This window comes from Triticum aestivum, chromosome 4A (genome assembly GCF_018294505.1).
Source record: "Triticum aestivum cultivar Chinese Spring chromosome 4A, IWGSC CS RefSeq v2.1, whole genome shotgun sequence".
Classification (NCBI taxonomy): Eukaryota; Viridiplantae; Streptophyta; class Magnoliopsida; order Poales; family Poaceae; genus Triticum; species Triticum aestivum.
The window spans coordinates 622,335,389-622,360,158 of NC_057803.1; the positions used below are offsets into that span (position 1 = coordinate 622,335,389).

Genomic DNA, 24,770 nt, shown 5'->3' on the forward strand with positions numbered 1-24,770 from the left:
TTATGGACTGTTATTTCACTTTATGTCACAATACTTATGGCTATTCTCTCTTATTTTACAAGGTTTACATAAAGAGGGAGAATGCCGGCAGCTAGAATTCTAGGCTGGAAAAGGAGCAAATATTAGAGGCCTATTCTGCGCAACTCCAAAAGTCCTAAAACTTCACGGGACATCTTAAAAGAAATAAAGAAAAATCCTCGCCAAAGATGAAGGCCAAGGGGCCCACACCCTTCTCACGAGGGTGGGGGCGCCCCCCCTAGGGCGCGCCCCCCTACCTCGCGGGCCCCCTGGTGACTCTCCGATGCCCATCTTCTCCTATATGAGGTCTTTCGATGAGAAAAAAATAAGGAGGAACTTTTCGGGACGAGACTCCACCGCCACGAGGCGGAACCTTGGCGGATCCAATCTAGAGCTCCTGCAGAGCTGTTCTATCGGGGAAACTTCCCTCCGGGTGGGGGAAATCATCACCATCGTCATCACCAACGCTCCTCTCATCGGGAGAGGGCAATCTTCATCAACATCTTCACCAGCACCATCTCATCTCCAAACCCTAGTTCATCTCTTGTATCCAATTCTTGTCTCAAAGTCCGGGATTGGTGCTAGCAGGTTGCTAGTAGTGTTGATTACTCCTTGTAGTTGATGCTAGTTGGTTTAATTGGTGGAAGATCATATGTTCAGATCCTATATGCATATTATTACCCCTCTGATTATGAACATGAATATGCTTTGTGAGTAATTATGTTCGTTCCTGAGGACAAGGAGTCTTGCTATGAGTAGTCATGTGAATTTGGTATTCGTTTGATATTTTGATAAGATGTATGTTGTCTAGCCTCTAGTGGTGTTATGTGAACGTCGACTACATAACACTTCACCATTATTTGTGCCTAGAGGAAGGCATTGGGAAGTAATAAGTAGATGATGGGTTGCTAGAGTGACAGAAGCTTAAACCCTAGTTTATGCGTTGCTTCGTAAGGGGCTGATTTGGATCCATATGTTTCATGCTATGGTTAGGTTTACCTTAATACTTTTGTTGTAGTTGCGGATGCTTGCAATAGAGGTTAATCATAAGTGGGATGCTTGTTCAAGTAAGAACAGCACCCAAGCACCGGTCCACCCACATATCAAATTATCGAAGTATCGAACGCGAATCATATGAACATGATGAAAACTAGCTTGACGATATTCCCACGTGTCCTCGGGAGCGCTTTTCCTATTATAAGAGTTTGTTCCGGCTTGTACTTTGCTACAAAAAGGATTGGGCCACCTTGCTGCACTTTATTTACTTTTGTTACTTGTTGCTTGTTACAATTTATCCTATCACAAAACTATCAGTTACCACTTATTTCAGTACTTGTAGAGAATACATTGCTGAAAACTGCTTATCATTTCCTTCTGCTCCTCGTTGGGTTCGACACTCTTACTTATCGAAAGGACTACGATAGATCCCCTATACTTGTGGGTCATCAGTTTTATACAGACTTTTGGAGAAGCATGTATTTACAAGAAAGTGAGTGGGAGCTCTGTAGCATTTCTGATATTATATGTGGATGACATATTGTTGATTGGAAATGATATAGAATTTTTGGATAGCATAAAACGATACTTGAATAAGAGTTTTTCAATGAAAGACCTCGGTGAAGCTGCTTATATATTGGGCATCAAGATCTATAGAGATAGATCAAGACGCTTAATTGTACTTTCACAAAGCACATACCTTGATAAAGTTTTGAAGAAGTTCAAAATGGATCAGTCAAAGAAAGGGTTCTTGCCTGTGTTACAAGGTGTGAAGTTGAGTCAGACTCAACGCCTGACCACTGCAGAAGGTAGAGAGAAAATGAATGTCATTCTCTATGCCTCAGCCATAGGTTCTATCATGTATGCAATGTTGTCTACCAGACCTGATGTGTGCCTTGCTATAAGTCTAGCAGGGAGGTACCAAAGTAATCCAGGAGTGGATCACTCGACAGCGGTCAAGAACATCCTGAATTACCTGAAAAGGACTAAGGATATGTTTCTCATTTATGGAGGTGACAAAGAGCTCATCGTAAATGGTTACGTCGATGCTAGCTTTGACACTGATCCGGATGACTCTAAGTCACAAAACGGATACATATTTATATTGAATGGTGGAGCTATCAGTTGGTGCAATTCCAAGCAAAGCGTCGTGGCAGGATCTACGTGTGAAGCGGAGTACATAGCTGCTTCAGAAGCAGCGAATGAAGGAGTCTGGATGAATGAGTTCATATCCGATCTAGCTGTAACACCTAGTGCATCGGGTCCAATGAAAATCATTTGTGACAATACTAGAGAAATTGCCTTGGCGAAGGAATCCAGATTTCACAAGAGAACCAAACACATCAAGAGACGCTTCAACTCCATCCGTGATCAAGTCAAGGAGGGAGACATAGAGATTTGCAAAATACATACGAATCTGAATGCGGCAAACCCGTTGACTAAACCTCTTCCACGAGCAAAACATGATCAGCATCAAGACTCCATGGGTTTTAGAATCATTACAATGTAATCTAGATTATTGACTCTAGTGCAAGTGGGAGACTGAAGGAAATATGCCCTATAGGCAATATTAAAGTTGTTATTTATATTTCTTTATATCATGATAAATGTTTATTATTCATGCTAGAATTGTATTAACATGAGATTTGATACATGTGTGAATACATAGACAAAACACAGTGTCCCTAGTAAGCCTCTACTAGACTAGCTTGTTAATCAAAGATGGTTAAGTTTCCTAACCATGGACATGTTTTGTCATTTGATGAACGGGATCACATCATTAGGAAAATTATGTGATGGAAAAGACCCGTCCATTAGCTTAGCATAATGATCGTCAAGTTTTATTGCTATTGCTTTCTTCATGACTTATACATATTCCTTTGACTATGAGATTATGCAACTCCCGGATACCGGAGGAATACCTTGTGTGCTATCAAATATCACAATGTAACTAGATGATTATAAAGATGCTCTACAGGTATCTCCGAAGGTGTTTGTTGAGTTGGCATAGATCGAGATTAGGATTTGTCACTCCAAGTATCGGAGAGGTATCTCTGGGCCCTCTCGGTGATGAACATCATGATAAGCATTGCAAGCAATGTGACTAAAGAGTTAGTTGTGGGATTATGCATTACGGAACAAGTAAAGATACTTGTCGGTAACGAGATTGAACTAGGTATGAAGATACCGACGATCAAATCTCGGGCAAGTAACATATCAATGACAAAGGGAATGACGTATGTTGTCATTACGGTTTGACCGATAAAGATCTTTGTAGAATATGTAGGAACCAACATGAGCATCCAGGTTCCACTATTGGTTATTGACCGGAGAGGTGTCTCGGTCATGTCTACATAGTTCTCGAACCCGTAGGGTCCGCACGCTTAACGTTCGATGACGATTTGTATTATATGAGTTATGTGATTTGGTTAATCGAATGTTGTTCGAAGTCCCAGATGAGATCATGTACATGACGAGGAGTCTCGAAATTGTTGAGAGGTAAAGATTGATATATTGGATGATATTATTCAGACACCGGAAGTGTTTCAGATTGTATCGGGTACAATATATCGGAGTACTGGGAGGTTACCGGAACCCCCGGGGGGAAGATAAGGCCATATGGGCCATAGGAGGGAGGAAAGCCAGCCCACAAGGGGTGCCCCCCATGGAAGGAGTCCGAATTGGACTAGGGGAGGGGGTGGCGCCCCCCTTTCCTTCTCCTCCTCTCTCTCCTTCCCCCTTTCCCCTTTTGGTAAAAGGAAAGGGGTCTGAATCCTACTAGGAGCCCAAGTAGGACTCCCCTACTTGGGGTGCGCCTAGGACCGGCCTCCTCCCCTCTCCCTCCTTTATATACGGGGGTGGGGGCGCCTCTTACACATATCAATTGTTCCAAGCCGTGTGCGGCGCCCCCTCCATAGTTTATGCTCCAGTCATATTCACGTAGTGCTTAGGCGAAGCCCTGCGTGGATCACTTCACCATCACCGTCACCACGCCATCATGCTGACCGAACTCTCTCTCGGCACTTTGCTAGATCAAGAGTTCGAGGGACGTCATCGAGCTGAACGTGTGCAGAACTCGGAGGTGTCGTACATTCGGTGCTTGATCGGTTGGATCGAGAAGACGTTCGAATACATCAACCGCGTTAAGCTAACGCTTCCGCTTTGGGTCTACGAGGGTACGTGGACACACTCTCCCCCTCTCGTTGCTATGCATCTCCTAGATAATTCTTGCATGAGCATAGGAAATTTTTTGAAACTGCATGCTACGTTCCCAAATAGTCCCTGGAGCCTTCTTTCTTGCACTTGCGTGTGCTGCTATTCCTACAGAAAGGCCCTTTAGTTTCCTTTCTCTATCAGAGAGGTCCTCAATACTGCCTTTTTAAATTTAGATCCACATGCTTTCTCTTCTTTGTTATTGCAGATACAACCTTTCTGTAGTAACTTTTTTGCTTTTTAATCTATTATCACACGTTTCTGGATTAGTCTTCCATTTCAGTCCTCCTACATGTAGTGTATTCCTTCAATTCTTTATTCCCTCTGTTCCTTACCCTTAAATGTGATACGGTCATAACGCAAAAAAACATGTTGTGTTAGTCTAATTTCATTATGTTACCACCTAACAAACTCATCTCAGACTTGTGAGAAAACTCTCTCGGACACTAGTGATGGATTTTGGTACACCCGAAAGAATCTCTTCTTCAAACATTTCTATCTTTAGTTTACAATAATTAGTGGTCGATGAATTATGTAGGTCACAACTGGTGAAATCTCAATCTTCATGTAGAAAAGTATATATGTTGCATGCCATTTTATATATCTAGTCACACCAAAGACACGGTAAGCTAGCTTAGCATGAACCTTTTGGCACTATGGTCTTTGCAATATGTACTTGTGGCAACAAGTTGATTGTCTAATCTCCTTCACGCACAAGTTTGCTTTTTAAAAAGGTTTGTCGATTTGCATAATCCACCTTTCATAAATTGTGAACAACCAAAAGGATTTGTTTATCCCTCGTTTCCTAAACGTGCATGTGCCCTCCCCCCACGTCCGGCAACAACCATAGCATTCTTTTTAGTGTGCAAGCATCGTTCGTTATTCCCTAACGAAAAAACACGAAGGCCTCTTATGCTCTTCCATTAATTTGGGCCACATCAAGAGAGATCCGGCTTGCAACTGGCGGCCCGCCGCTCGCCCGATGACGTCTAGGTTTGGTTGGACAGCGTCGTGGGCGAAACAAACGCTCATTTGTTTAGTCCCACATTGGCCAGCCGGGGAGAGTCAGAGTGGTTTATAAGGCAGAGCGCGACAGCTAGCCTCGTCCCTTCGGGGACATTCGATAAAATTGGAACAATACAGAGAAGATTAGCATGGCCCCTGCGCAAGGATGACACGCACAAATCGAGAAATGGTCCAATTTTTTTTTGAGATTTTCCGCGCAAGTCCCTGGAGCCTTCTTTCTCTGCACTTGCGTGTGCTGCTATTCATACAGAAAGGCCCTTTAGTTTCCTTTCTCTATCAGAGAGGTCCTCAATACTGCCTTTTTAAATTTAATCCACACGCTTTTTCTTTGTTATTGCTGATACAATCTTTCTGTAGTAACTTTTTAGCCTTTTTAATCCATTATTACACGTTTCTGGATTAGTTTTTCGTTTCAATCCTCCTACATGTAGTGTATTCCTTCAATTTATTATTGTCTTTTTTTCCTTAACCTTAACTATGATTCGGTCGTAACGCAAAAAAAACATGTTTCATTAGTCTAATTTGATCATGTTACCACCTAACAAACTCATCTAAGACTTGTGAGAAAACACTCTCGGACACTAGTGTTGGATTCTGTTATCACCGGAAAGAATCCCTTCTTCAAACCTTTCTATCTTTAGTGTACAATAACTAGTGGTCGATGAATTACATAGGTCACAACTGGTGAAATCCCAATGTTCATGTAGAAAAGTATGAATGTTGCATACCATTTTATATATCTAGTCAAACCAAAGACACGGTAAGCTAGCTTAGCATGAACATTTTGGCACTATGGTGTTTGCAATGTGTACGTGTTGCAACAACTTGAGCGTATAATCTCCTTCGCGCACAAGTTTGTACATCGGTTTCGCCAATGGCCTGTTTCAATAACCCTCTTCTCGTCCTATCTTCCAACCACATTGTTGCCTATCTTCTGTTAGCTTTGCCTAGAGGTTAATCTCATTAGTGTCCTCAATTGCTACTAACCAAACAACATGTATCAAACAACCTCATGATGCAATACAACCAACCGAATAAAATGCAAAAACATGGGTTATAGCCAGCATTACCTCAGTCAGACTCTAGTGGACCACATTTGGAAAGAGGCCAAAATGGCTCTAGGCAACCAAACATGCCTTTTACTATCTGTCGAGCTCTCAAAGCCCTGATCTTGCTAGCAATCATGTCGTCCGTGCCAGACAACCCAAACACAGTGATCAATCGTGGCCTGTTCAGCAAGGAGGAGGATGACGAGACGAATGATGAGAAGACGTAGGCCATGTCACAATCCCGTCTCCGGTGAGTCCCTTTTCCCACCTCCTACGAGGTCAACCCTCGGCGACTGCACAGCCGTCGACCACGGTCCTTGCTGCCTCTAACTCGAGCGTAGTCCAATGCAAAAGCCAGTCAACACGATATACATTGTCAAAATATCTGACTTGCATCCGCATGCAAACACAAAAAATGCCAAAAATGAGAATTAGCAAACGCAAAAAATGCCAAAAAAAGAAAAGAAAAGAAAAGAAAGGGCTGAATTATGGCAACGAAGCCCTGATGCCTCCGCAGTCGTCCCCTTGTCCAAACGAATTCCAGTCACTTTCTTTCCTTGGCGACCGATCAGCTGAAGTGGATCGCTGAAGTGAGGTGGAAGCGGCAGGCCAACCCCATCCCTGCACGTGCACCCACTACCGCTCCACTCGTCACGCTCCAGCTGCCGGCCGCGACACGCTCCGCACGCGATCTCCACTCGCTCCGTCCATCCGGATCCCCTTCCTCCCTCCCCAGGTACTTCCGCAGTCCATCGCCATCCCCTCTTGTTCGATTTGATTTGATTCCGAAGAATCCTCCTCGAATCTTCACTTTCCATCTCGGCCGGCCGAGATCTGAAGCAAAGCTCCGATCTTGCCAGCCAGCCAGCGGCCATGTCGTCCTCGTCGGACAACCCCAACACGGTCACCGACCGCGGCCTCTTCAGCAAGAGCAGCAAGGACGACGGCGCCGACAAGAAGAAGAAGCAGGAGGAGAAGAAAGAGGATGGGGAGGAGGGCGGCGGCGGGTTCATCGACAAGGTCAAGGACTTCATCCACGACATCGGGGAGAAGATCGAGGAGGCGGTGGGGTTCGGCAAGCCCAGCGCCGACGTGGCCCGGATCCACGTGCCCCACATCGGCCTCCACCGCGCCGACCTCGTCGTCGACGTGCTCATCAAGAACCCCAACCCGGTGCCCATCCCGCTCGTCGACATCGACTACCTCATCGACAGCGACGGCCGGAAGCTCGTCGCGGGGCTCATCCCGGACGCCGGCACCATCCGCGCGCACGGCGAGGAGACGGTCAAGGTGCCCATCACGCTCGACTTCGACGACATCCGGAGCACCTACGCGGACATCAAGCCGGGCAGCATCATCCCCTACCTGCTCCGGGTCATCTTCCTCGTGGACGTGCCCGTCTTCGGCCGCATCAAGATCCCGCTGGACAAGTCCGGGGAGATCCCCATCCCGTACAAGCCCGACGTGGACGTGGACAAGATCAAGTTCCACCACTTCTCCTTCGAGGAGACCACGGCCACCATCCACCTGAGCCTGGAGAACAAGAACGACTTCGACCTCGGGCTCAACCTGCTCCAGTACGAGATGTGGCTCGGCGACGACAGCGTGGTGGAGGCGGAGCTCACCGACTCCACCAGGATCGAGAAGCAGGGGATCACCAAGATGCAGATCCCCTTCACCTTCAGGCCCAAGGACCTGGGATCTGCCGTCTGGGACATGATCAGGGGCAGGGGCACCGGCTACAGCATCAAGGGCAAGATCGATGTCGACACCCCCTTTGGCAACATGAAGCTGCCCATCGACAAAGTCGGCGGAACCACTCGCCTCAAGAAGGACGACGACGATGACGATGTACGTATGTCATTTCATTTCGTAGCATCTGCTGCTCTGTTTTCATTGTTTCCTCTGCATCTTGCTCATCATCAGACCAGCTGGACCAGGCTAGTCCTGTTTTGACTAGGATAATTGACAATGGAAGAAATTGATATGGTGTTGAGCTATTAGTAGGAATGCAATAGCTGAATTACAGCCCTCTCAGTTTTTTTTCGATATTTGGTTCGACGCTAAAAATAGCACACAACCCAACAGAAAGAGAAGAATTGCCCTCTGTAATTCAGCATTTGCTGCTCTGTGTTGATTGTTGCCTCTGCATCTTGCTTATTGCTGTGCAACCATCATACTAGCTAGACCAGATTTGTCTTGTTTTGACTAGGATAATTCACAGTGGAAGAAATTGATATGGTGTTGAGCTATTATTAGGAGTGCAACGGCTGAATTACAGCCCTCTTCCGATTTTTTTCTGATATATTGGTTCGATGCTAAAAATAGTACACAAAAAAAGATTGATGTATATCATATCATTTGCTGTTGATTGCTGCATTTACATCTTATTGTGCAATCGTCACACACTAGCAAAGCTAGCTAGGTCGGTTTAATCTTGTTTTTACTAGGATAATCGACAATGGAAGAAATAGCTTTGTTATTCAGTTGAGCTGTAGGCGTGCAATAGCTGAATTATAGCCCTCTTCTGAATTTTTCTGATGGAGGTTCGGCGCTAAAAATAGTGCAGAACCATCTTTTTGTTGCATCGCTGCATTGAAGCTCTGTACACTCTCAATCATTTTGCTTCTCAGCTTGTTTTGCTCGCGTCATGCTCTGGTTCGGTTGAAACTCGCTAGTAGAAATATGTGTGTTTAATTGTTATGCTGAAATTCTGCGTTGTCAGTGGCAGATACTTTCCATGATCTGAGATAATACCTTTCAAAATCTTGTGACATCTGTTGCTGATTAACTTTAAAAAAAATCATAATTCCGCCATATCAGATCTGAGCTAAAAACCCGTGACACCTGTTCTACTCCCACCTTAGAAATGCCAAATCATGTCAAGAACAGATGAAAGAAAAGCGTGCATATAGACCTGGGCATTTGTGACAAATAGAAGATATAGACTATATTTTAGATTTCTATTTTTATGACAAATTGAACCTGGAACCTTGGTAATCTCTTCATATGAACTAACCTTGCAGGAGTGAAGTGCTGTTACTGAACATACAAGAAAGTCAAGCAGGGAGCCAGGGAGGATCCAGCTGAACTCTTTACTCTAGCTTATGGTATCTTTGTTGATGGCATCATCCGAACATCGTCCGCGTTTTTATGTTTCGGTGCTCAGTGTTCTTCGTGGGAACTCATCCAGTGTGTATTCTTTCTGTGTTAACTTTGTCAAGTGGAAACAGACCTGAGAATAAATTCCATCGCCCCTTTCTTGTTTGTGGGGTGTGATGTTAGCCTTCTTCAGCCAAAATATTGTGTCCATGCCTGCTCCTTTTCCGCACCCAGTCAGCGAAGATTAATCTCACACGCATCAGTGGATACAAATACATATTTTTTCGATCACAAGGCACTAAAGCGGTTCAGAAAATAGGAAATTTATTTTTGAATATAAAAACATATTCTTTTTCATCAGCCCCGCGAGGAATTCAGCTACTTTACATTTCTATACAGCTCATGGCTTTCTTCTCTGCAGGATTATGATCAAACAAACAGAAAAAAGGTCAGAGAGATACATTCTGTGACCTCCCTCTCTATACAAACTGCTTCACTACGATGGCCAGATTTTTCCTTTCCATAATGCCAGCCAGCATCAGCATGCTTGATCAGCCTGTTGCCCTCGTTGACAATCATCATGGCCGCACCATGTTGGCGCAGTTGGCACCTCTGACCTATGGGCTATGGACCAAACGTCAGTTGATGTGCTCCTCCCCTGTACAAAAATATACACTTCTTCTCTTCCCCGCCCTTCTCTTGCCAACCGATGTGACAGCATCTCAATGCGATTTGGGTCGATCGGTCGACATTTGGCGGTCACTTCTTTTTCCGCTCTTGTTCTTCGAGCTGATTCCGAAGATTTTTTAAACCTTGCACTACTTTAGGTTTCAGCTTGTGCTGAAAAATCTTTCCTTGCAATGATGTTGACCTGCCAAACAGGAAGCCCAAAAAGATTGGGTTCAAGTTACTACTAATTAGCAGCTATTTTGAGTTCTTAACGGAATATGGTACACGGCCGTTTCTAAGTGGTTTCGCCTGGATGCTCAAACTGAATAAGAAAGACTCTGGACCTGATTTCCTTCAGCTCTTCGTCGAGCTCCAGTTCTGATTCTTTTATCTGCAGAACCATATGACAGACAATTTGTTGTCAGGTGATCTGCGCAGGGAAAATGGAACTCCCCTGTTAGATAATTGCATCGGCATAAAAGAAAAAAAATGGAGTAGCATATATTTACAATATCTGTCTTTATACTAGGACAGATGCAATCATGCAAATGCCCCAAGTTTGACCTTTTAATATCATATTTACCTCACATGGATTTAAGAACAAAACATAGCTACCATGGCTATGTCAAGACATTTGGTAGAAGATAAGGATGAAGTGACAACAGCAAAATGGATATAAGATATCCAAGTCTGACATTGTTCTCGAGCAAGGGATGCCATGGAAGCAAATTAGTAACAACTAACAACTAACCTCTTTAACCAGTCTTTTAGAGCTCCAAATAAGAGCACCCTACAAAACATAAAACAAGAACATGCGTTAGATCATCAAGAGTAATATCTGATGAAAAACTCCAAGCAATATCCTTGTCTACACATAAAGCTTCAACTGCTTCCGAGTTCATCTAGTTCAGGTTGATAACACTACTACAAATGACCACACCTATTATTTTGTCAATACATCAATTATTCTCAGTTGCACTTTTTTAGCAATATCTTTGGAAGGCAATGATCTGTTTTCCAGAAGAGCTATGCTACCTAGCGAATTTTCTAGTGTTTCCAGTTAAGCAATGCAGCAGAACATAGCAAGAAAGGTACAATATCTAAGTTCACATGCTGGTACATGAATGTTTGATGGAAGAAGACCAACAGAACAAGGTAATCATGAGGCAAAAACATACTTCGCCATGTGATAATTGTTGCTCCAGTACATCCGACGTTACAACCCAGACCTTTGGACATCCATCTGCCACCAAAGCTTCAACCTAAGTTAGTAGAAAGAATCAGTGTAAGAAACCTCTTTGTAAAACTACACATATAACAAATATTTGGAATGATGGCACTCCATGCCCATTTGATTAAAAGATCACTTATTGGTGCTATGCATGTAAGTTTAGTAGTAGGATCAAAATTTCCAAAAAATGCCCATAACATGAAAATATGGTGGGGGAGAACCTAGATCCTAGAGTGCAGCAATTTCAGATTAGCATAAATCGTACTTCATTCTAGTGATTTTCCTATGTTAAATGGAGATTTGAACAGTTGGGCATGAATAAACAGCTAGTAAATATGCCTAGGACATTCCTGCTGGTTGAAACCGACTCAACTATTTTTACGAACAGCTTTAGACTTTTAGTGACACAATCCTCATGGAAAAACATGGATTTTTGCCTATTAAACTTGAATATATGCATGGACTTTTCACTGGCGTGAATTCATGGAACTAATCCACAAAGAACTCTGGGGCATTCTTCCTCAGTTCCATCTAATGGAAAACTTCATAATTTGATTTACCTCCTTCTCAATCCAACAATCAGCAGATAAGTCAGCAGAATATACCACATCAACCCTGTTCAAGCAAAATTAGTTCGTTAAGGTTCCCCTAAAGACCAACTAAAAAGGATGGTTGAAACATTCAACTTACATTTATTCTATGACGGAAATGTCTAGCATAAAGCGTCAATTTAGACATGTGGAAATGGTCTAACACAGCAATACCTTACCCTTTATAAGTTTCAGTGTGTGTTGATTGCCCAGACAATGCAGCATCAAATACCACTACAACTTTTATCTCTGCAAGCATCATAGCGATGAATGATATAAGATAGCTGATGTAGAAGAAAACCATATGGCCCTCGAGAAGAAATTATCCATTGCAGTTACGGTCTTAGAGAGTAACAGTAGATTGCACTCCATACTTGGATAGATACACACAGTTACAAGTCGTAATTAATTTTCTCTAACTACAAACCAGAGAATAAGCAGTACAACAGCCTATCAGTTTCTAACAGCAAAATAGACAGTATAGTTGAGACATGTGACCTTTCTTTTTGTTTGAAGAAGAATCATAGCTGAACCATACATAATGGTTTAATCTTGTAGTACAAACCTCGTACTGCACTGAATGATACCAGCTCATCAATGAGCATCTGCCTCGCAATTCCTTGATTCCCGTTCAAGAAATCACTCTTAAGCTTTCCCCAGTAGCCACATACATTGTAGCCATCCACAAGAATAACCGGGGAGGCGATCTCCAAGTTGCCGTCATTTGTGCTAGATAAAACGAGAGCACAAATTCAGCAGACTCATCGAATCACCTACCTGCTAGACATGAAAGGAAAGACAAGCCTAACCAGGTAAGAGTGGCAGAAGGGTCCTCGTAGAAGTCGGTGTCATCAGGAAGCACCTCCTTCATTATTTTCTTTTTGCGGAACCTGGTGGCAGGCTGAGGCCCGGTTGTTTGCTTCCTTTCGTAATCCTGAAAACCAGGGTAAGATTGTTGTAACAACTGGTGGTGTGCATTTATCCAATGAATGGGCAGGACAGGACGCTGTTACAAGATTCAGACATATCTGAACACAGTGGCACTAGATGCATCCGATGATCCGACCCCATCAGTATCTGTTCCCATGTCTAAACTGGTTGTCAAAATTTGTAACGATGGGACCAGATAGGAGACTATACTGAAATAATGCTGCTGTCCTTTCTTTTCTCTCTCGTCTCGTCTGAACCGAAACTGAATGCAGGAAGGCCTGTGCAGTAACAGTACCTTCCAGAATTTCACGATCCTCAGGTTCTGCTTGACGTTGGATGTAATCCTCGGAGGCCGCCGGTCGACCTGCAAACAATGAACCAAGTGCGTGAGGAGGACACTCCCAGCGGCACATACCCTGATCACTGGCCTTCCAGATTCAAGACAAGAACTCCCCATTTCTAACTAAGAACAGCATCAGAACTTAGTTAGTAATGTCCGTTTTTTCAGTCCCCTTTCAACATTTTTGCTCATCAACGGAAAATAAGAGCAGTGAGAAGATTGATCTATCTTTGATGCTGCGCCGGACTTCAGAAACTGACTCGTCTTCTAGGTGGATTGATTGCAGCGGGAGGGGGTGGGGACTGAGCTGACCTTGTTGGCGCCGGAGGAGGAGGCGGCGCCCCCTTTGGTGGCCTTCCCCCTGCCCTTGTCCTTGGCCATCACCACCACGATGGAGGTCGCCGAGTAGGCGGCCGAGCCCACCATCTCTCCTCCGCCGCCGCCGCCGCCGCTCCTGACGTGTGGTGGAGGCCGCGCCGAGGAGAGGTGGGTCACTGGGAAGGAGAAGAGGGGAACGGGTGGTCGCCTGGTCAGCGTGGCGTCGCTGTGGCTTGCGAGCCATTCATGCCCTCCTGTGCCTCGAGATTCGCGCCATCCTCGTTACAGAAACATATATACTTGCGTTTTGGTCACAATATCTCTCTCTTATTTTTAAGTCTAAATTTGGACGTTGATTAACCAGCAGAATAATAAGAATAATGTACCGCAAACATATCACAGGATTCACACCCAAAAGTGAAAAACACATTTCTTTTTACAAGACCCGAATCCAGGGCTCGACCCTAAAGACTTCCTACGATGTTTGGCTAGCATTTAACCATACGAAATGTGTTTTAAAATATGAATTGTATTGATCGTCAATCTCGTAACACACATCTCACTGAAAACTACTCCCTCCGTCCGAAAATACTTGTCATCAAAATGGACAAAAAAGGATGTATCTAGAACTAAAATACGTCTAGATACATCCCCTTTTATCCATTTTGATGACAAGTATTTTCGGACGGAGGGAGTAGTTTCGTAAGGAAAAAAAACCTAGTTAAACCTAGCCGCCACTGGCGCTAAGATTTCTTGTGCCTTCCGTCGGCGTCGTTGTCGGTCTGCCTCGTCCTATGTGGCCTTAGGGCCATGGAGGGAGGGCCTCGTTTTCTGATTTTTTTTTTTAGTTTTTTTAGGGTTTGTGTTCTATTCAGAGAGGCGAGACGACAACGACTCTTTGAAGATGGAATGAGGTTCTCCCCGTCTAACCCTCGTTCTGGCGGTACTTCTAGCATCGTTGGAGGGCGTGTGGAGATTTGTCTCCGGTGGATCTCGTGGGACTCGGTAGGCGTTTGTCTTTGATGGATCCATACGGATTAGGTCTTTGTTCGTTAGTGGTCGTGTGTGTACAAGTTAGATCCTTCTGATCTACGCTTCTCTTCATCGATGACGATTGTTGTATTGGTGCGCGGTCCTCTAGGGCCTTAGCACGATGACTTCCTCAACTGTCTACTAAAACAACGTTTGCCTGGCTCTAGTGAGGGAGGGGCGATGACCGCGGCGCGCCTTCGGCTCTCTTAAGTGCTTGTAGTCATCGCTAAGTGATCTACGAACCTGGATGTAATTTTTACTTCTGTTTTTCTTTGCACTACCTTGACAGTTGATGAATAAATTAGAAGTTTTTTTCGCAAAAAAATTAAAATAATAATCAATAGATATTTTACTATTGAACAGTCAAGATATACTCTATATTTATGAACATGCTATGTTTCATAGAAAGAGTTTTCCTTATTGCAAACCACACATTAGTAGTTTGACACATCATTATCTTTTTGAGATGGACACTATGCATTCGGTGCGAATAGAAACTCTATTATTTTGTGTGTCATTTTTCGGCGAAAAAGCATGATTGAAAGGTTGCTTTCACACAAGCCAGAGATGTATCTTTTTTGTAAGACTTATTATGCTCGTTCCTACTTCCTTCATTCCAAATTAAATAGACGACTCAATTTTGTACTAACTTTAGATGGCAAAACCCTTTGATCGGTCCTATGTGCCCCTCTTCAGTTCACACGAATACAAAGAGGAGGAGATAGGAAATATAGGCCGTGCCGTACTGAATCCCACTAGAACTGAAAATAGAAGGCGGTGTGAATAGCTAGATGTTGCGTTTGGTTCGTCCAGTGAACAGGATAAGTGAAAGGTTTAAACGATGAAGGACAACATTATTTACAAAATGCATGATAAAGTAAACCATCTTTAAAAAAAAAGAGTTAAAGTATGGTTTCCAATCCTGGTGGCGTGGATTCCTCTTGAACCACGGATGCCCTAAAGTTGATTTCGCACGGCCAGACGACGAATCGTACACGTGTACTTGCACGAAATTCTTATCATCCTATATATGGATTTACAAAAGAAAAAAGGTGATGCGTGTGTGCGTGTGCGTGGACGACGTTGACTTTTCCTGCGTGTGATAGCTCTGTCCAATTCTGTAGGCACATCGGCCGCCACGTAGCCATTTTCATTACACTAATACTTTCTCTGTTTCAAAATAGACAACCCTACTTTATACTGAAGTTAGTACAAAGTTGGATCATCTATTTTGAAACGGAGGGGTAGCATTTTCATTCCTCGTCGGCTGCATACATGCCTACAATCATTTGCATAGTGGGAGTTTAATTTGTTCGAGTCAAACCGTAGTTTATATATAATGTGGCTAACCGTTTATGCCTTTTTATCGGTTGAGGGCGGTCCCGAGATGATCGTCCCAGCTCAGCAAAGCGGGGAGCTGCCGGATTTATCCCCGGATAGCAATGGCTTCAGATTGTGCCTTTGGTTTTGGGAATCTTTTCCTTCTTCTTTTCTTTTGTTAGTGGGATATTGCTAGGCATACCACCATCACACCGAGGTATGTACATGTCCACGTCTCGAGACATTCCCATCCTGGCCGGCCATTTCTGGTCGTGCTGAAAGGTATGCGATGGATTGGTGGAATGTGTATTGTAGATGAAATGTTTCTTGCAGTGTATTTGTTGGGTAAATGCATGTACAAGAGTGGACCGGTGCGCGGCAAATTTACCTCTCTCTATTTTTCGCGCCCCCCCCCCTCCCTACCCAGTTCCCTTCCTCTCTTTTCATGTTGCCGGAATGCGTATGTTTTCACCCGACTTAGTGATTGGCGCCTTTGCTTGCTCCATCGCCGCCCTTCCCTTGCCGCTAATTCAACGCTTGGCTGGGCAGATCGGGTCGGGCGCATGCGGCGGTGGCCTCCGGTCATGACCTGGCTAGGGTGGTCGCCTCGTTGCATGGCAGCGAATACCGGGGCGGCGGCCCCGGGCGATGGCAGCCGGTGAGGCCCAGGTCGTCCTCGTCTGCACAGCATGGAGCTACCCATGTTGAAGGCGGAGCTGCTCCGGCGGCTTCATTCCCGGTTCCCGTGCGGTACAGAGATGGTGAAGAGCGTGCTTGGGATTCATCCTAACGGCTCTTCCGGCATTTGACGCGGTGGGATGGCAGCCCTCCCTCCATGCTCCAGTGGTGGCTCCCTTCGGCAGTGGCCAGAGCGTCAGGCTACACCGCGATGGCAGTGTGGCTGTGGATAATCGTCGGATTTGGGCGGCCAGATGCGGGGTTTTGAAGGTGGTCTTGTAGATGCACAGTTGTCGGTTGGAGTCTCGTGCGGCAGATCCGGGTGAAGATCTTGTCTTCGGCAGCTGGGAAAAGCCTATGATGGACGATGCAATGGCGTTGTTTCCTTCTTGAAGGCATCATCGAGGTGAAGCTCCCAGCTCCTCCCGCTACATCCGTGGGAAACCCAAGATCAGTCGATCTGATGACGGCATCACCCTTATGTTGTTCCCTCCTTGGGGCCACCATTCTTGGAGGTGTGCATGGCTTGAGGGACCAGTGGACAGTTTCTTGGAGGTGTGCATGGCTTGACGCATCGACGACGTGAAGTCAAGGTGGCGTGGTGCGGCATGGTCTCGGTGACTGATGTGTGATGATGGACACGCGTAGGGAGGAGGCATTGTCCGGTGCCGTGGAGGCGTCGACGGCAGGCCTGGCAAGGTCGATGGATCAGTACCTGCTCTGAAGATGGATATGTGGAAGACGTTAGCGGTGATTTCTGAGAGTGCATCAGACCAGTGCGTGCCCCAGACCTGGTATGAGGCTTGGTTGGGGTCTCCGGCTTTAGATGTTAGGCTTAAGTGAGAGGTTTGGATATTCGGCTCAGATAATCTGCACCCCTTCATCAAGTGTATAAGAGTACTACAATTGTTGTCAAGATGATGACTTGAGACATATTGATCTATTACTTTGTAAGGTCTTTGCGAATAATTAAAAAGAATCGTTGTATGCATCACTCAGGTGTAGAGGGGTCATCCTTCTTTAAAAAAAGATCTCAACGAATCATTGGGTCTGTTACTCAGCATGGCAAACCGTTACGAACCAACCTGTAGTTGGATGGTTAGAGGGACAGTGGTATCCCCAGCCCATCAGGGTTCAAGTTCTGGTGCTCGCATTATTTCTGGATTTATTTAAGGATTTCCAGTGATGTATTTTCAGTGGGAGTAGATGTTCGCGTCGGCGACAAAGTGCCAACGGTGACTTCGTAAATTTTAAAATGATATACCGGCTCAATCTTCCGAAGGTGCTCATAGGGTAGGATGTGCGTGTATGCACGTATGTATGAGCGTTTGCGTCTGTAATGTGTTCAAAAGAAGAAAAAACATGGCAAACCGTTTGCTCCATAGGCTTCTCGAAAAGTGTGATCGATCGTGTACCTATTTCCTAGATAACTTAGAGATAGTTGTTTTTTTTTTTTTTGCGAAATGAGAGCTAGTTATTTCTTGGTCAAGATATTCATAGCCCTTGGGCGGAGTTCTGTCCATCCCTTTGTATTTCACGACTCTCTGTCATAAGATGAGTAACAGTTGTTAGCGTGGGTTTTTATAATAGTCATTCTTGAGCCATCTGGGAAAGAGTTACTAGCAAGAAAAGTGGTTTGGTCATCGTTAATGCAAACGCAGAAGCGCAATTACATGGAGCGCTTCACGGTGAGCACATTGACATGTGACTCACTTGAAATAAATTCGGTGTGGTATATACTCGTAATATGTAACAAGAACAATAATAATTACTGGTCGCAATCCACAAATTGCACTTTTTTCTATCAAGATTGAAGATTGATACGCTAGCTCGTAGGCCACCGGAGAGGAGCCAACAAGACAAAGTCACATCACGTAGCCGCACTCTGTCTGTCCTTTCGGAATAAAAATCAAGTCCCTCCCCCGGCCCTCCTTCCCAGAGCAGACCACCGCGAGCAAGCAGCCAAAGCAGAGCAAGAAGCCGCAGCCAGCCAGCCAGTCTCCTCCTCGGGCGGGAGGGAAGAGAGAGAGGGAGACAGCGACCGGGCGAGAGGCGGCGGAGGCTCCGAGGAGCAAGCGGCCGGCAGCGTTGGCCCGGGAAAGGGACGGGGCCGGAGGAGGTTGGCTGATCGGTTGGAGGGAGGGAGGGGATGGCGGCGCGGGCGCGGCGGGCGGCGGCGTGGGAGCAGGGCGGCGACGAGTACGACTACCTGTTCAAGGTGGTGCTGATCGGCGACTCCGGCGTGGGCAAGTCCAACCTCCTCTCCCGCTTCACCAAGAACACCTTCTCCCTCGACTCCAAGTCCACCATCGGCGTCGAGTTCGCCACCCGCACCACACAGGTCCGGCTCCCCTTCCCCTCATCTATTCTGCTCTCCTCCACCTTGCTTCCTTAAATTCGTCGAATCGTTGGATGCTTTCCATCGATCGATTGATTCCTTGCAGCACTAGTGCAAGTTCTGCTCACGTTGGCCGGTAAAAATTTGGAAGCTATTTGTGCCCTGTTTCTAGCGGTTCAGGCTCTCGTTTGGCTGCAGTTTATCCTATCAGCACAAAAAAGAGTGCATCTAGTTACTATTTGAACAAATTCGGATGATGGAAACATAGAAATTTTCTAAATTTCAGCTTGTTTGGCTCAATTAATCCAAAAGGAATATGAAGTGGATGCGTGTGTTCAACAGAGTATGATGATGCTTTCAAACGGTTGGGTGAGATGCTATGCAGAAGCAGAGCCAAATTCAGTTTCTACCCTGATTCAAATTCGATACCTGAATACCCTTGAAACCACCCAGTCATGAATTTCCTTTCGAATAGGAGTAAGTAACAGGGTGTTCTTTTTTTTTTTGTCAAAGTACTAGTAGTTGACTATCTTATCTCTGTATCATTAGTGCGAGTTTCTTTTTGTCAATGACCATGTCAATCTTGCTGCCCGCTGCTTCCATATGCCATCCGCACCTTCAGAGTCTATAACTGAATCTGGACAATGGCTGTTTTAAAGTACCATTTCTGTTTCCACTCACCACCTTCATCATCACCGGGATTTGATTGGTACCAAAATTCATAACATGAGATTAGGACAGGTGGATGTTAGTTAGGCAATGATGTGATTTGATTGCACTTCCTACATTCCTGACCACCCAATCAATGACTTGTCATCCGGTTCACAGTTGCACCTTCCTTCTAAAGATTGTTATGTTGATGTCACTTAGCCAGCATCAACATTATTATCCGGTTTGCCCAAAAATATTATCCGATGATCCACACATCTGAAATTAATCACATTGCTGAAGCTTGCGTCGTTCAGGTGGAAGGGAAGACGATAAAGGCGCAGATATGGGACACGGCGGGGCAGGAGCGGTACCGGGCGATCACGAGCGCCTACTACCGGGGCGCCGTGGGGGCGCTGCTGGTCTACGACGTCACCAAGGCCGCCACCTTCGACAACGTCAAGCGGTGGCTCAAGGAGCTCCGCGACCACGCCGACTCCAACATCGTCATCATGCTCATCGGCAACAAGACCGACCTCCGCCACCTCCGCTCCGTCGCCACCGACAAGGCGGCCGGCTTCGCCGAGTGGGAAGCCCTGTCCTTCATCGAGACCTCCGCGCTCGACGCCACCAACGTCGACAAGGCCTTCCAGACCGTCCTCGCCGAGATCTACCGGGTCGTCAGCAAGAAGGCGCTGTCGTCGACGGACGATTCCGGCGCCGGCGCCGTCGGGGAGGGGCAGTCCATCCTGGTGTCCGGCGGAGAACCCGCCAGCGTTTCGTCGAGGTGCTGCTCTTTCTAGCGGGAGTCGCCGATGTCACCTTGTTAAGTTATAATGCCTCTGAAAGTTTGCTGAATTGTTGGGATACCTCGTGCTGAAACTGCTGCAGAGTTCATCTCTGAACTACTATTCGATAAGAGTTTCATCTAGTTGTTAGTCTGTCAGCCGTGTGGTGAGGTTCAGGTTTGCCCTGGCCTTGGAAAGAATCCATCGGTTTGCTAGTGTTTCTGAAAGTCCTTTGCGTTGAAATGTTGTGTATTGCGTTCTCCTTTCATCTCAGTATTCATCTGTCAGCTCGAGTCAGTCTTCCCATTTCAAAATATACTAGAAGGGTTTGGGCGCACTTTACTGTGCCGTTGGTGCTGTTGTTTTTTTTTTAAAAAAAAATTACTCACTCTGTTTCAAAATATAAGGTGTATTATTTTTTTAAAAGTCAAACCTTTTAAGTTTGATCAAATTTATTAAGAAATATATCAAAATACATATGAAATAAATTTCTATATTTTTTTGTTTAATATTGTGGATGTCAATATTTTTTTATTTGAACTTGGTCAAAGTTGTAGAAATTTGACTTTCAAAAAAAACTAATACCCCATATATTTTTGAGTTGATGGAATATTTAGTTTGACGGGTCGGGGGATGATAGAGTGTTTTATGTTTATTTATAATGTTGTGATTTAATGGGCCTTTCATGGTGTGGTTCTGTGTGTTATCCGCTAGCCAACATATATTTATGTGGGCTAATTTCTGCGTCAGTGGCTGCATGTACTATATTGGTGCTACAGTATCACATGGTGGCTTTTTTTCTAAGGATGAGAAGGTGCACGGGATTGATATATTTTTATTGGCTGGTTGCTGTTGTTTGATTTGAAAAATGTTGGCCCAATCAAAATCGTAAATCAAATCCAAAATTAAATACCTCAATTGAGTGAAAGAGTTTCAAAATTAAGGAACATAGTGAATTAAAATAACTGAATGGGAGAGCTCCTTGAGAAATTGTTGACCTGATCAAAATTGGATGAGCAAAATTTAAATTGAAGACCCCAATTATTTGAGAGAACTTAAAATTTAGGTGTATAGTGTAAAATAATTGAATGAGAGGGCTTTGAGAAAATTGTTGTTCCGGTCAAAATCGGGCGACCCAATTTCAATTGGAGACCTCAATTGAATATTAGCTCTTTAAACTAGGGAGCATAGTGCTATAGAGAATTGTGTAATCCTTTCTTTGCAATGCAATTTATAAACACAAAGTTCACCGCCACCTTTTGTAGTTTGCACTAGTATGTTTTCCAAATGATATTGTGTGTTGCCTTTCTTGGAGCACTTGGTCAACGCCAATAATTTGGCACGGTAGCTCTCGGCTCTAAACCAAATAGACTCGGTATTTAAAATATGTAAACACTTTTTTAAAATTCTAGGCGACGGCAACGAACCCTACAACCATGACGAACACTTCCTGAAACCGGTAGCCACGGTTGTTGCAACCGGCCATAGCAACAACTATGACGGGAGCTCCAACCGTTGACAAATGCTGGTACCGGCAACACAACTTGTTGCAACCGGTGGTGAATGCGGCTTTGATCGTAAGCTACAACCATGGCTCAAGGCAGACCAAAGCTACAACCGACACAGGCATGTGCTACAACCAGCTGGGGTTGGGAGCAGTAACTGGCACGGGATGGTGCTACAAACTGTTAGGCGGAGAGGTACAACTGATACGAGACAGTGCCACAACCGATGGCCGACGAGCTGCAACGAATAGGGGGGCGATGCTACAACCGGTGGCCGGTGAACTCGAATTTCCCTACCATTTTCTTCTTTTTCACTTTAGCCAATATGAGTTTACCCGGCACTAGCAGCTTTATCGGGGAATTTCTAATCTTAGTAGGAGCTTTCCAAAGAAATAGCTTAGTAGCCACATTAGCTGCACAACCAGAGACGGGCGAGCTACAACCGACATAGTTGCGAGCTGCAACCGGTGGCCGCAGGTGCTACATTTGCTATTAATGGTGTAGCGAGCGAGGGTGGCGTGCGTCCACACACTACCAACGTCTACGGGCAGGGCCGGTCCTGTGATTTTAGGGGCCCGGGGCGAGAGTAGAGCTCGGTGCCCTTTAGGGCGTGCCCTCGGGACTGACTTCCTAGCTGTCTTTGCTGCTTCCTATTTGATGCCAAGGATCAATCTTGCGTCCCAACACCCGACGAATTAAGGAACAAACAACGGTGCACGTAAGTGGACTTGAATGGAAGACTAATTCAAAAACTTGTGATGATGGAACTTAAGCGCAGTGCACGTGAGGGCAAGGCAAAAAAAAGAGAGGGCTCCAGGGACTCTGCAGGGGCCGTGCCAAATGTGGCGGTGCCAATCTTCCCTGTATCTTTCCAATATTATCGGATGTTCCCGAAGGACCGATGCGGGCTGCCGGTTCGCCTCTCCCTAGCGGGCCGATGTGGGACTAAATAAAACAGCGCCCGTTCGTCGCTGGGCCGTAGTGCTGGACCGCGTGCATGTCAGTTTGTTGCTCGCTGGGCTGTTCCGTGGACTGTTTTGGGGAGCTCCTACTCGCCGCTTAATCTTATATTGCGCCAAAGAAACGCTTCTCACCTAGGCCGGCCCATTTTTCTGTTCGCGAGGTGAAAAAATGCTAAAAAAACTAAGCGAGCTGAGGTTTCCAACCGCTGACTACGTAGTCAGCTGCAGGAGCTGTGCTAGCCGCTGCGCCAGGCTATCTCCTGTATTACTTTTGCAGCGCAATCATTAAAGAAACCAACGATAGTAGCAAAAACTGAACATACGCAAAAATTCCCAAAAACTAAAGTGTCGGTGAAGGATCGAACCAAGTACCTCCTGCAAGTCAACAAGGTCGCTTCCCAACCATAAAGGAAACTGAACAAATATTTGGAATATTTCTTGTACGTATAAGAAGCGAACAAATATTTGAAGTTCTAAACTTTTTTTTGGATTTTTGAACATTGCAGAAAAGGAAAAAAAGAAAGTGAAATAAAATAAAAATGAAAGAAAATAAAAGAAAACAGAAAAAGAATCAGAAAATAAAATGAAAAAAGAAAAACGAAAAAGGAGGCTAAAGAAAACTGAAACGGGAAAAAACAAACAGAAAAATAAAAAAAAAATCCGGTCCAGAAACAAGGTTCCCAAAACCGGAAAAACCGGCTGGAACCTTCCAGAATGTTCCTAAAATCAGGATCGTTGTAACGCATGTGGCGTTTTTAACTGGATGGGCCCGTCATGGTTGATGCATGTGCGGCGCCCCGACAACTTGACGCAAAATGCATCAAATAGGGAAATCCCTGGTTTGGTGCGTCTATCAACGCTCAATCTCCGCTGGCCGATTCAACCATGTGTACTCGTCCGTAACATGCATTCAAAGGGTAACAAGCAAAATCGACGGTGACAGGGGCAGGCTAGGAGCCTCGGTGCCTAGCGCGGTGGTCGACGACGAACTGGGCTAGCGGATGGCAGGCAACGACAACCAAGGGCGGAGCTAGGATTTCAACATAGGGGGCCCAAGAGGACAATGCACGTGCAAGAAATGCAGGACCAAAGTATATCGATTCTTAAATATAGCATCGACATCAAACAAACAATGTCAATTTTTGTTCTTGCAATTACATTGAAATAGCTACATTTTTCATTAGCTTAGATGTATATTTAGTTATTTACGCACAACAGGTCCATCAAACCATTAAACATCAAGCTTTGTAGTGATTTCACTCCTAAATTATATACATGTCTCTTTGCATTCTCATCAGTAGACCGGGTGGTTAAAACAAATGGCTTCAATTGTTATTCTTGGTGGTCTCTTCTTCCTCATGCTTTATGCAATTCTAGACTTATAGTTAGTAAAAAAACAAGTATATCATTTGTAATTGAATCTAACTAGTACAACCTTCCTCTCAAATTATTTGTCTTAAATTTATCTAAATACAGATGTATTTATTTACAAAAGGAGGAAGATGTTTGTAGTATATCTTAGGTTGAGATTAGACAGACCCACAAGCCGTGCTGTGAGAGCCGAGAGGCGGAGATGTTTGCCCATTAGTAGATCAGCATGTGGTGGACTCATATCGGCACGCGGAATCCACACCTTCGTCAGTCGGGTCGTCACTGATGTCGTGTAACACCCCACCCATGGACTGTCACCCTATTCTTCGTAACCGGGCCTGGGCTACGAGATGGGCCGTCCCATTGGAGGTTTGTGCCCACACGGCAAAGGCTATATATGCAACCGGGAGAGCACATGGAAGGACAGTGAATGAATGATTCGTCTTCAACCTTCTCGTCCTCTAATCTCGTTCCTCTTCCTCTGCTGCTACTGTATCTCACCTCCTCTTTGCTAATTTCTCACCCCAAATTCCCATGTATCCTCTGAATTTATATCGAATATTGGTGTTGAATTATCTATCTGTTTGATCTCTGTACTTGGGTCATGGCAATTTGGTAACCAGAGCCAGTTGATCCAACCAAAATT

The 24,770-nt window shown here is 45.0% G+C and overlaps 3 protein-coding genes and 1 non-coding gene across 5 annotated transcripts; 3 read left to right on the forward strand and 1 right to left on the reverse strand.

Moving 5' to 3' along the window:
- Positions 1–5,331: 5,331 nt before the first annotated feature.
- On the forward strand, positions 5,332–5,434 carry LOC123088727 (U6 spliceosomal RNA). The gene has a single exon (XR_006442037.1). It is a non-coding gene; the product is annotated as a U6 spliceosomal RNA (small nuclear RNA).
- A 1,397-nt stretch (positions 5,435–6,831) lies between these two features.
- LOC123087672 (uncharacterized) lies at positions 6,832–9,603 on the forward strand. The gene is made up of 3 exons (XM_044509723.1): positions 6,832–7,038; positions 7,163–8,153; positions 9,329–9,603. The coding sequence occupies exons 2-3, from the start codon at positions 7,176–7,178 to the stop codon at positions 9,332–9,334; spliced, it is 984 nt and encodes a 327-aa protein (XP_044365658.1). The 5' UTR covers positions 6,832–7,038; positions 7,163–7,175; the 3' UTR covers positions 9,335–9,603.
- A 108-nt stretch (positions 9,604–9,711) lies between these two features.
- LOC123087673 (uncharacterized protein YacP) lies at positions 9,712–13,732 on the reverse strand. 2 transcript variants are annotated; one of them, XR_006441469.1, is made up of 10 exons: positions 13,477–13,732; positions 13,120–13,188; positions 12,704–12,828; positions 12,460–12,623; positions 12,074–12,143; positions 11,865–11,919; positions 11,252–11,335; positions 10,825–10,863; positions 10,418–10,503; positions 9,712–10,275 (listed from the first exon to the last, which is right to left on the reverse strand). XR_006441469.1 is itself a non-coding variant. In XM_044509724.1 (10 exons), exons 1-10 carry the CDS (start codon positions 13,588–13,590, stop codon positions 10,164–10,166), a joined length of 879 nt encoding a protein of 292 aa, XP_044365659.1. In that variant the 5' UTR covers positions 13,591–13,732; the 3' UTR covers positions 9,712–10,163. The 2 variants fall into 2 exon arrangements, 1 of the variants encoding a protein (XP_044365659.1); XM_044509724.1 differs by having other exon boundaries at positions 10,418–10,464.
- A 4,715-nt stretch (positions 13,733–18,447) lies between these two features.
- Positions 18,448–20,623, forward strand: LOC123087676 (ras-related protein RABA2a). Its single transcript, XM_044509725.1, has 2 exons — positions 18,448–18,853; positions 19,816–20,623. The coding sequence occupies exons 1-2, from the start codon at positions 18,662–18,664 to the stop codon at positions 20,299–20,301; spliced, it is 678 nt and encodes a 225-aa protein (XP_044365660.1). The 5' UTR covers positions 18,448–18,661; the 3' UTR covers positions 20,302–20,623.
- The last annotated feature ends 4,147 nt before the right edge of the window (positions 20,624–24,770 follow it).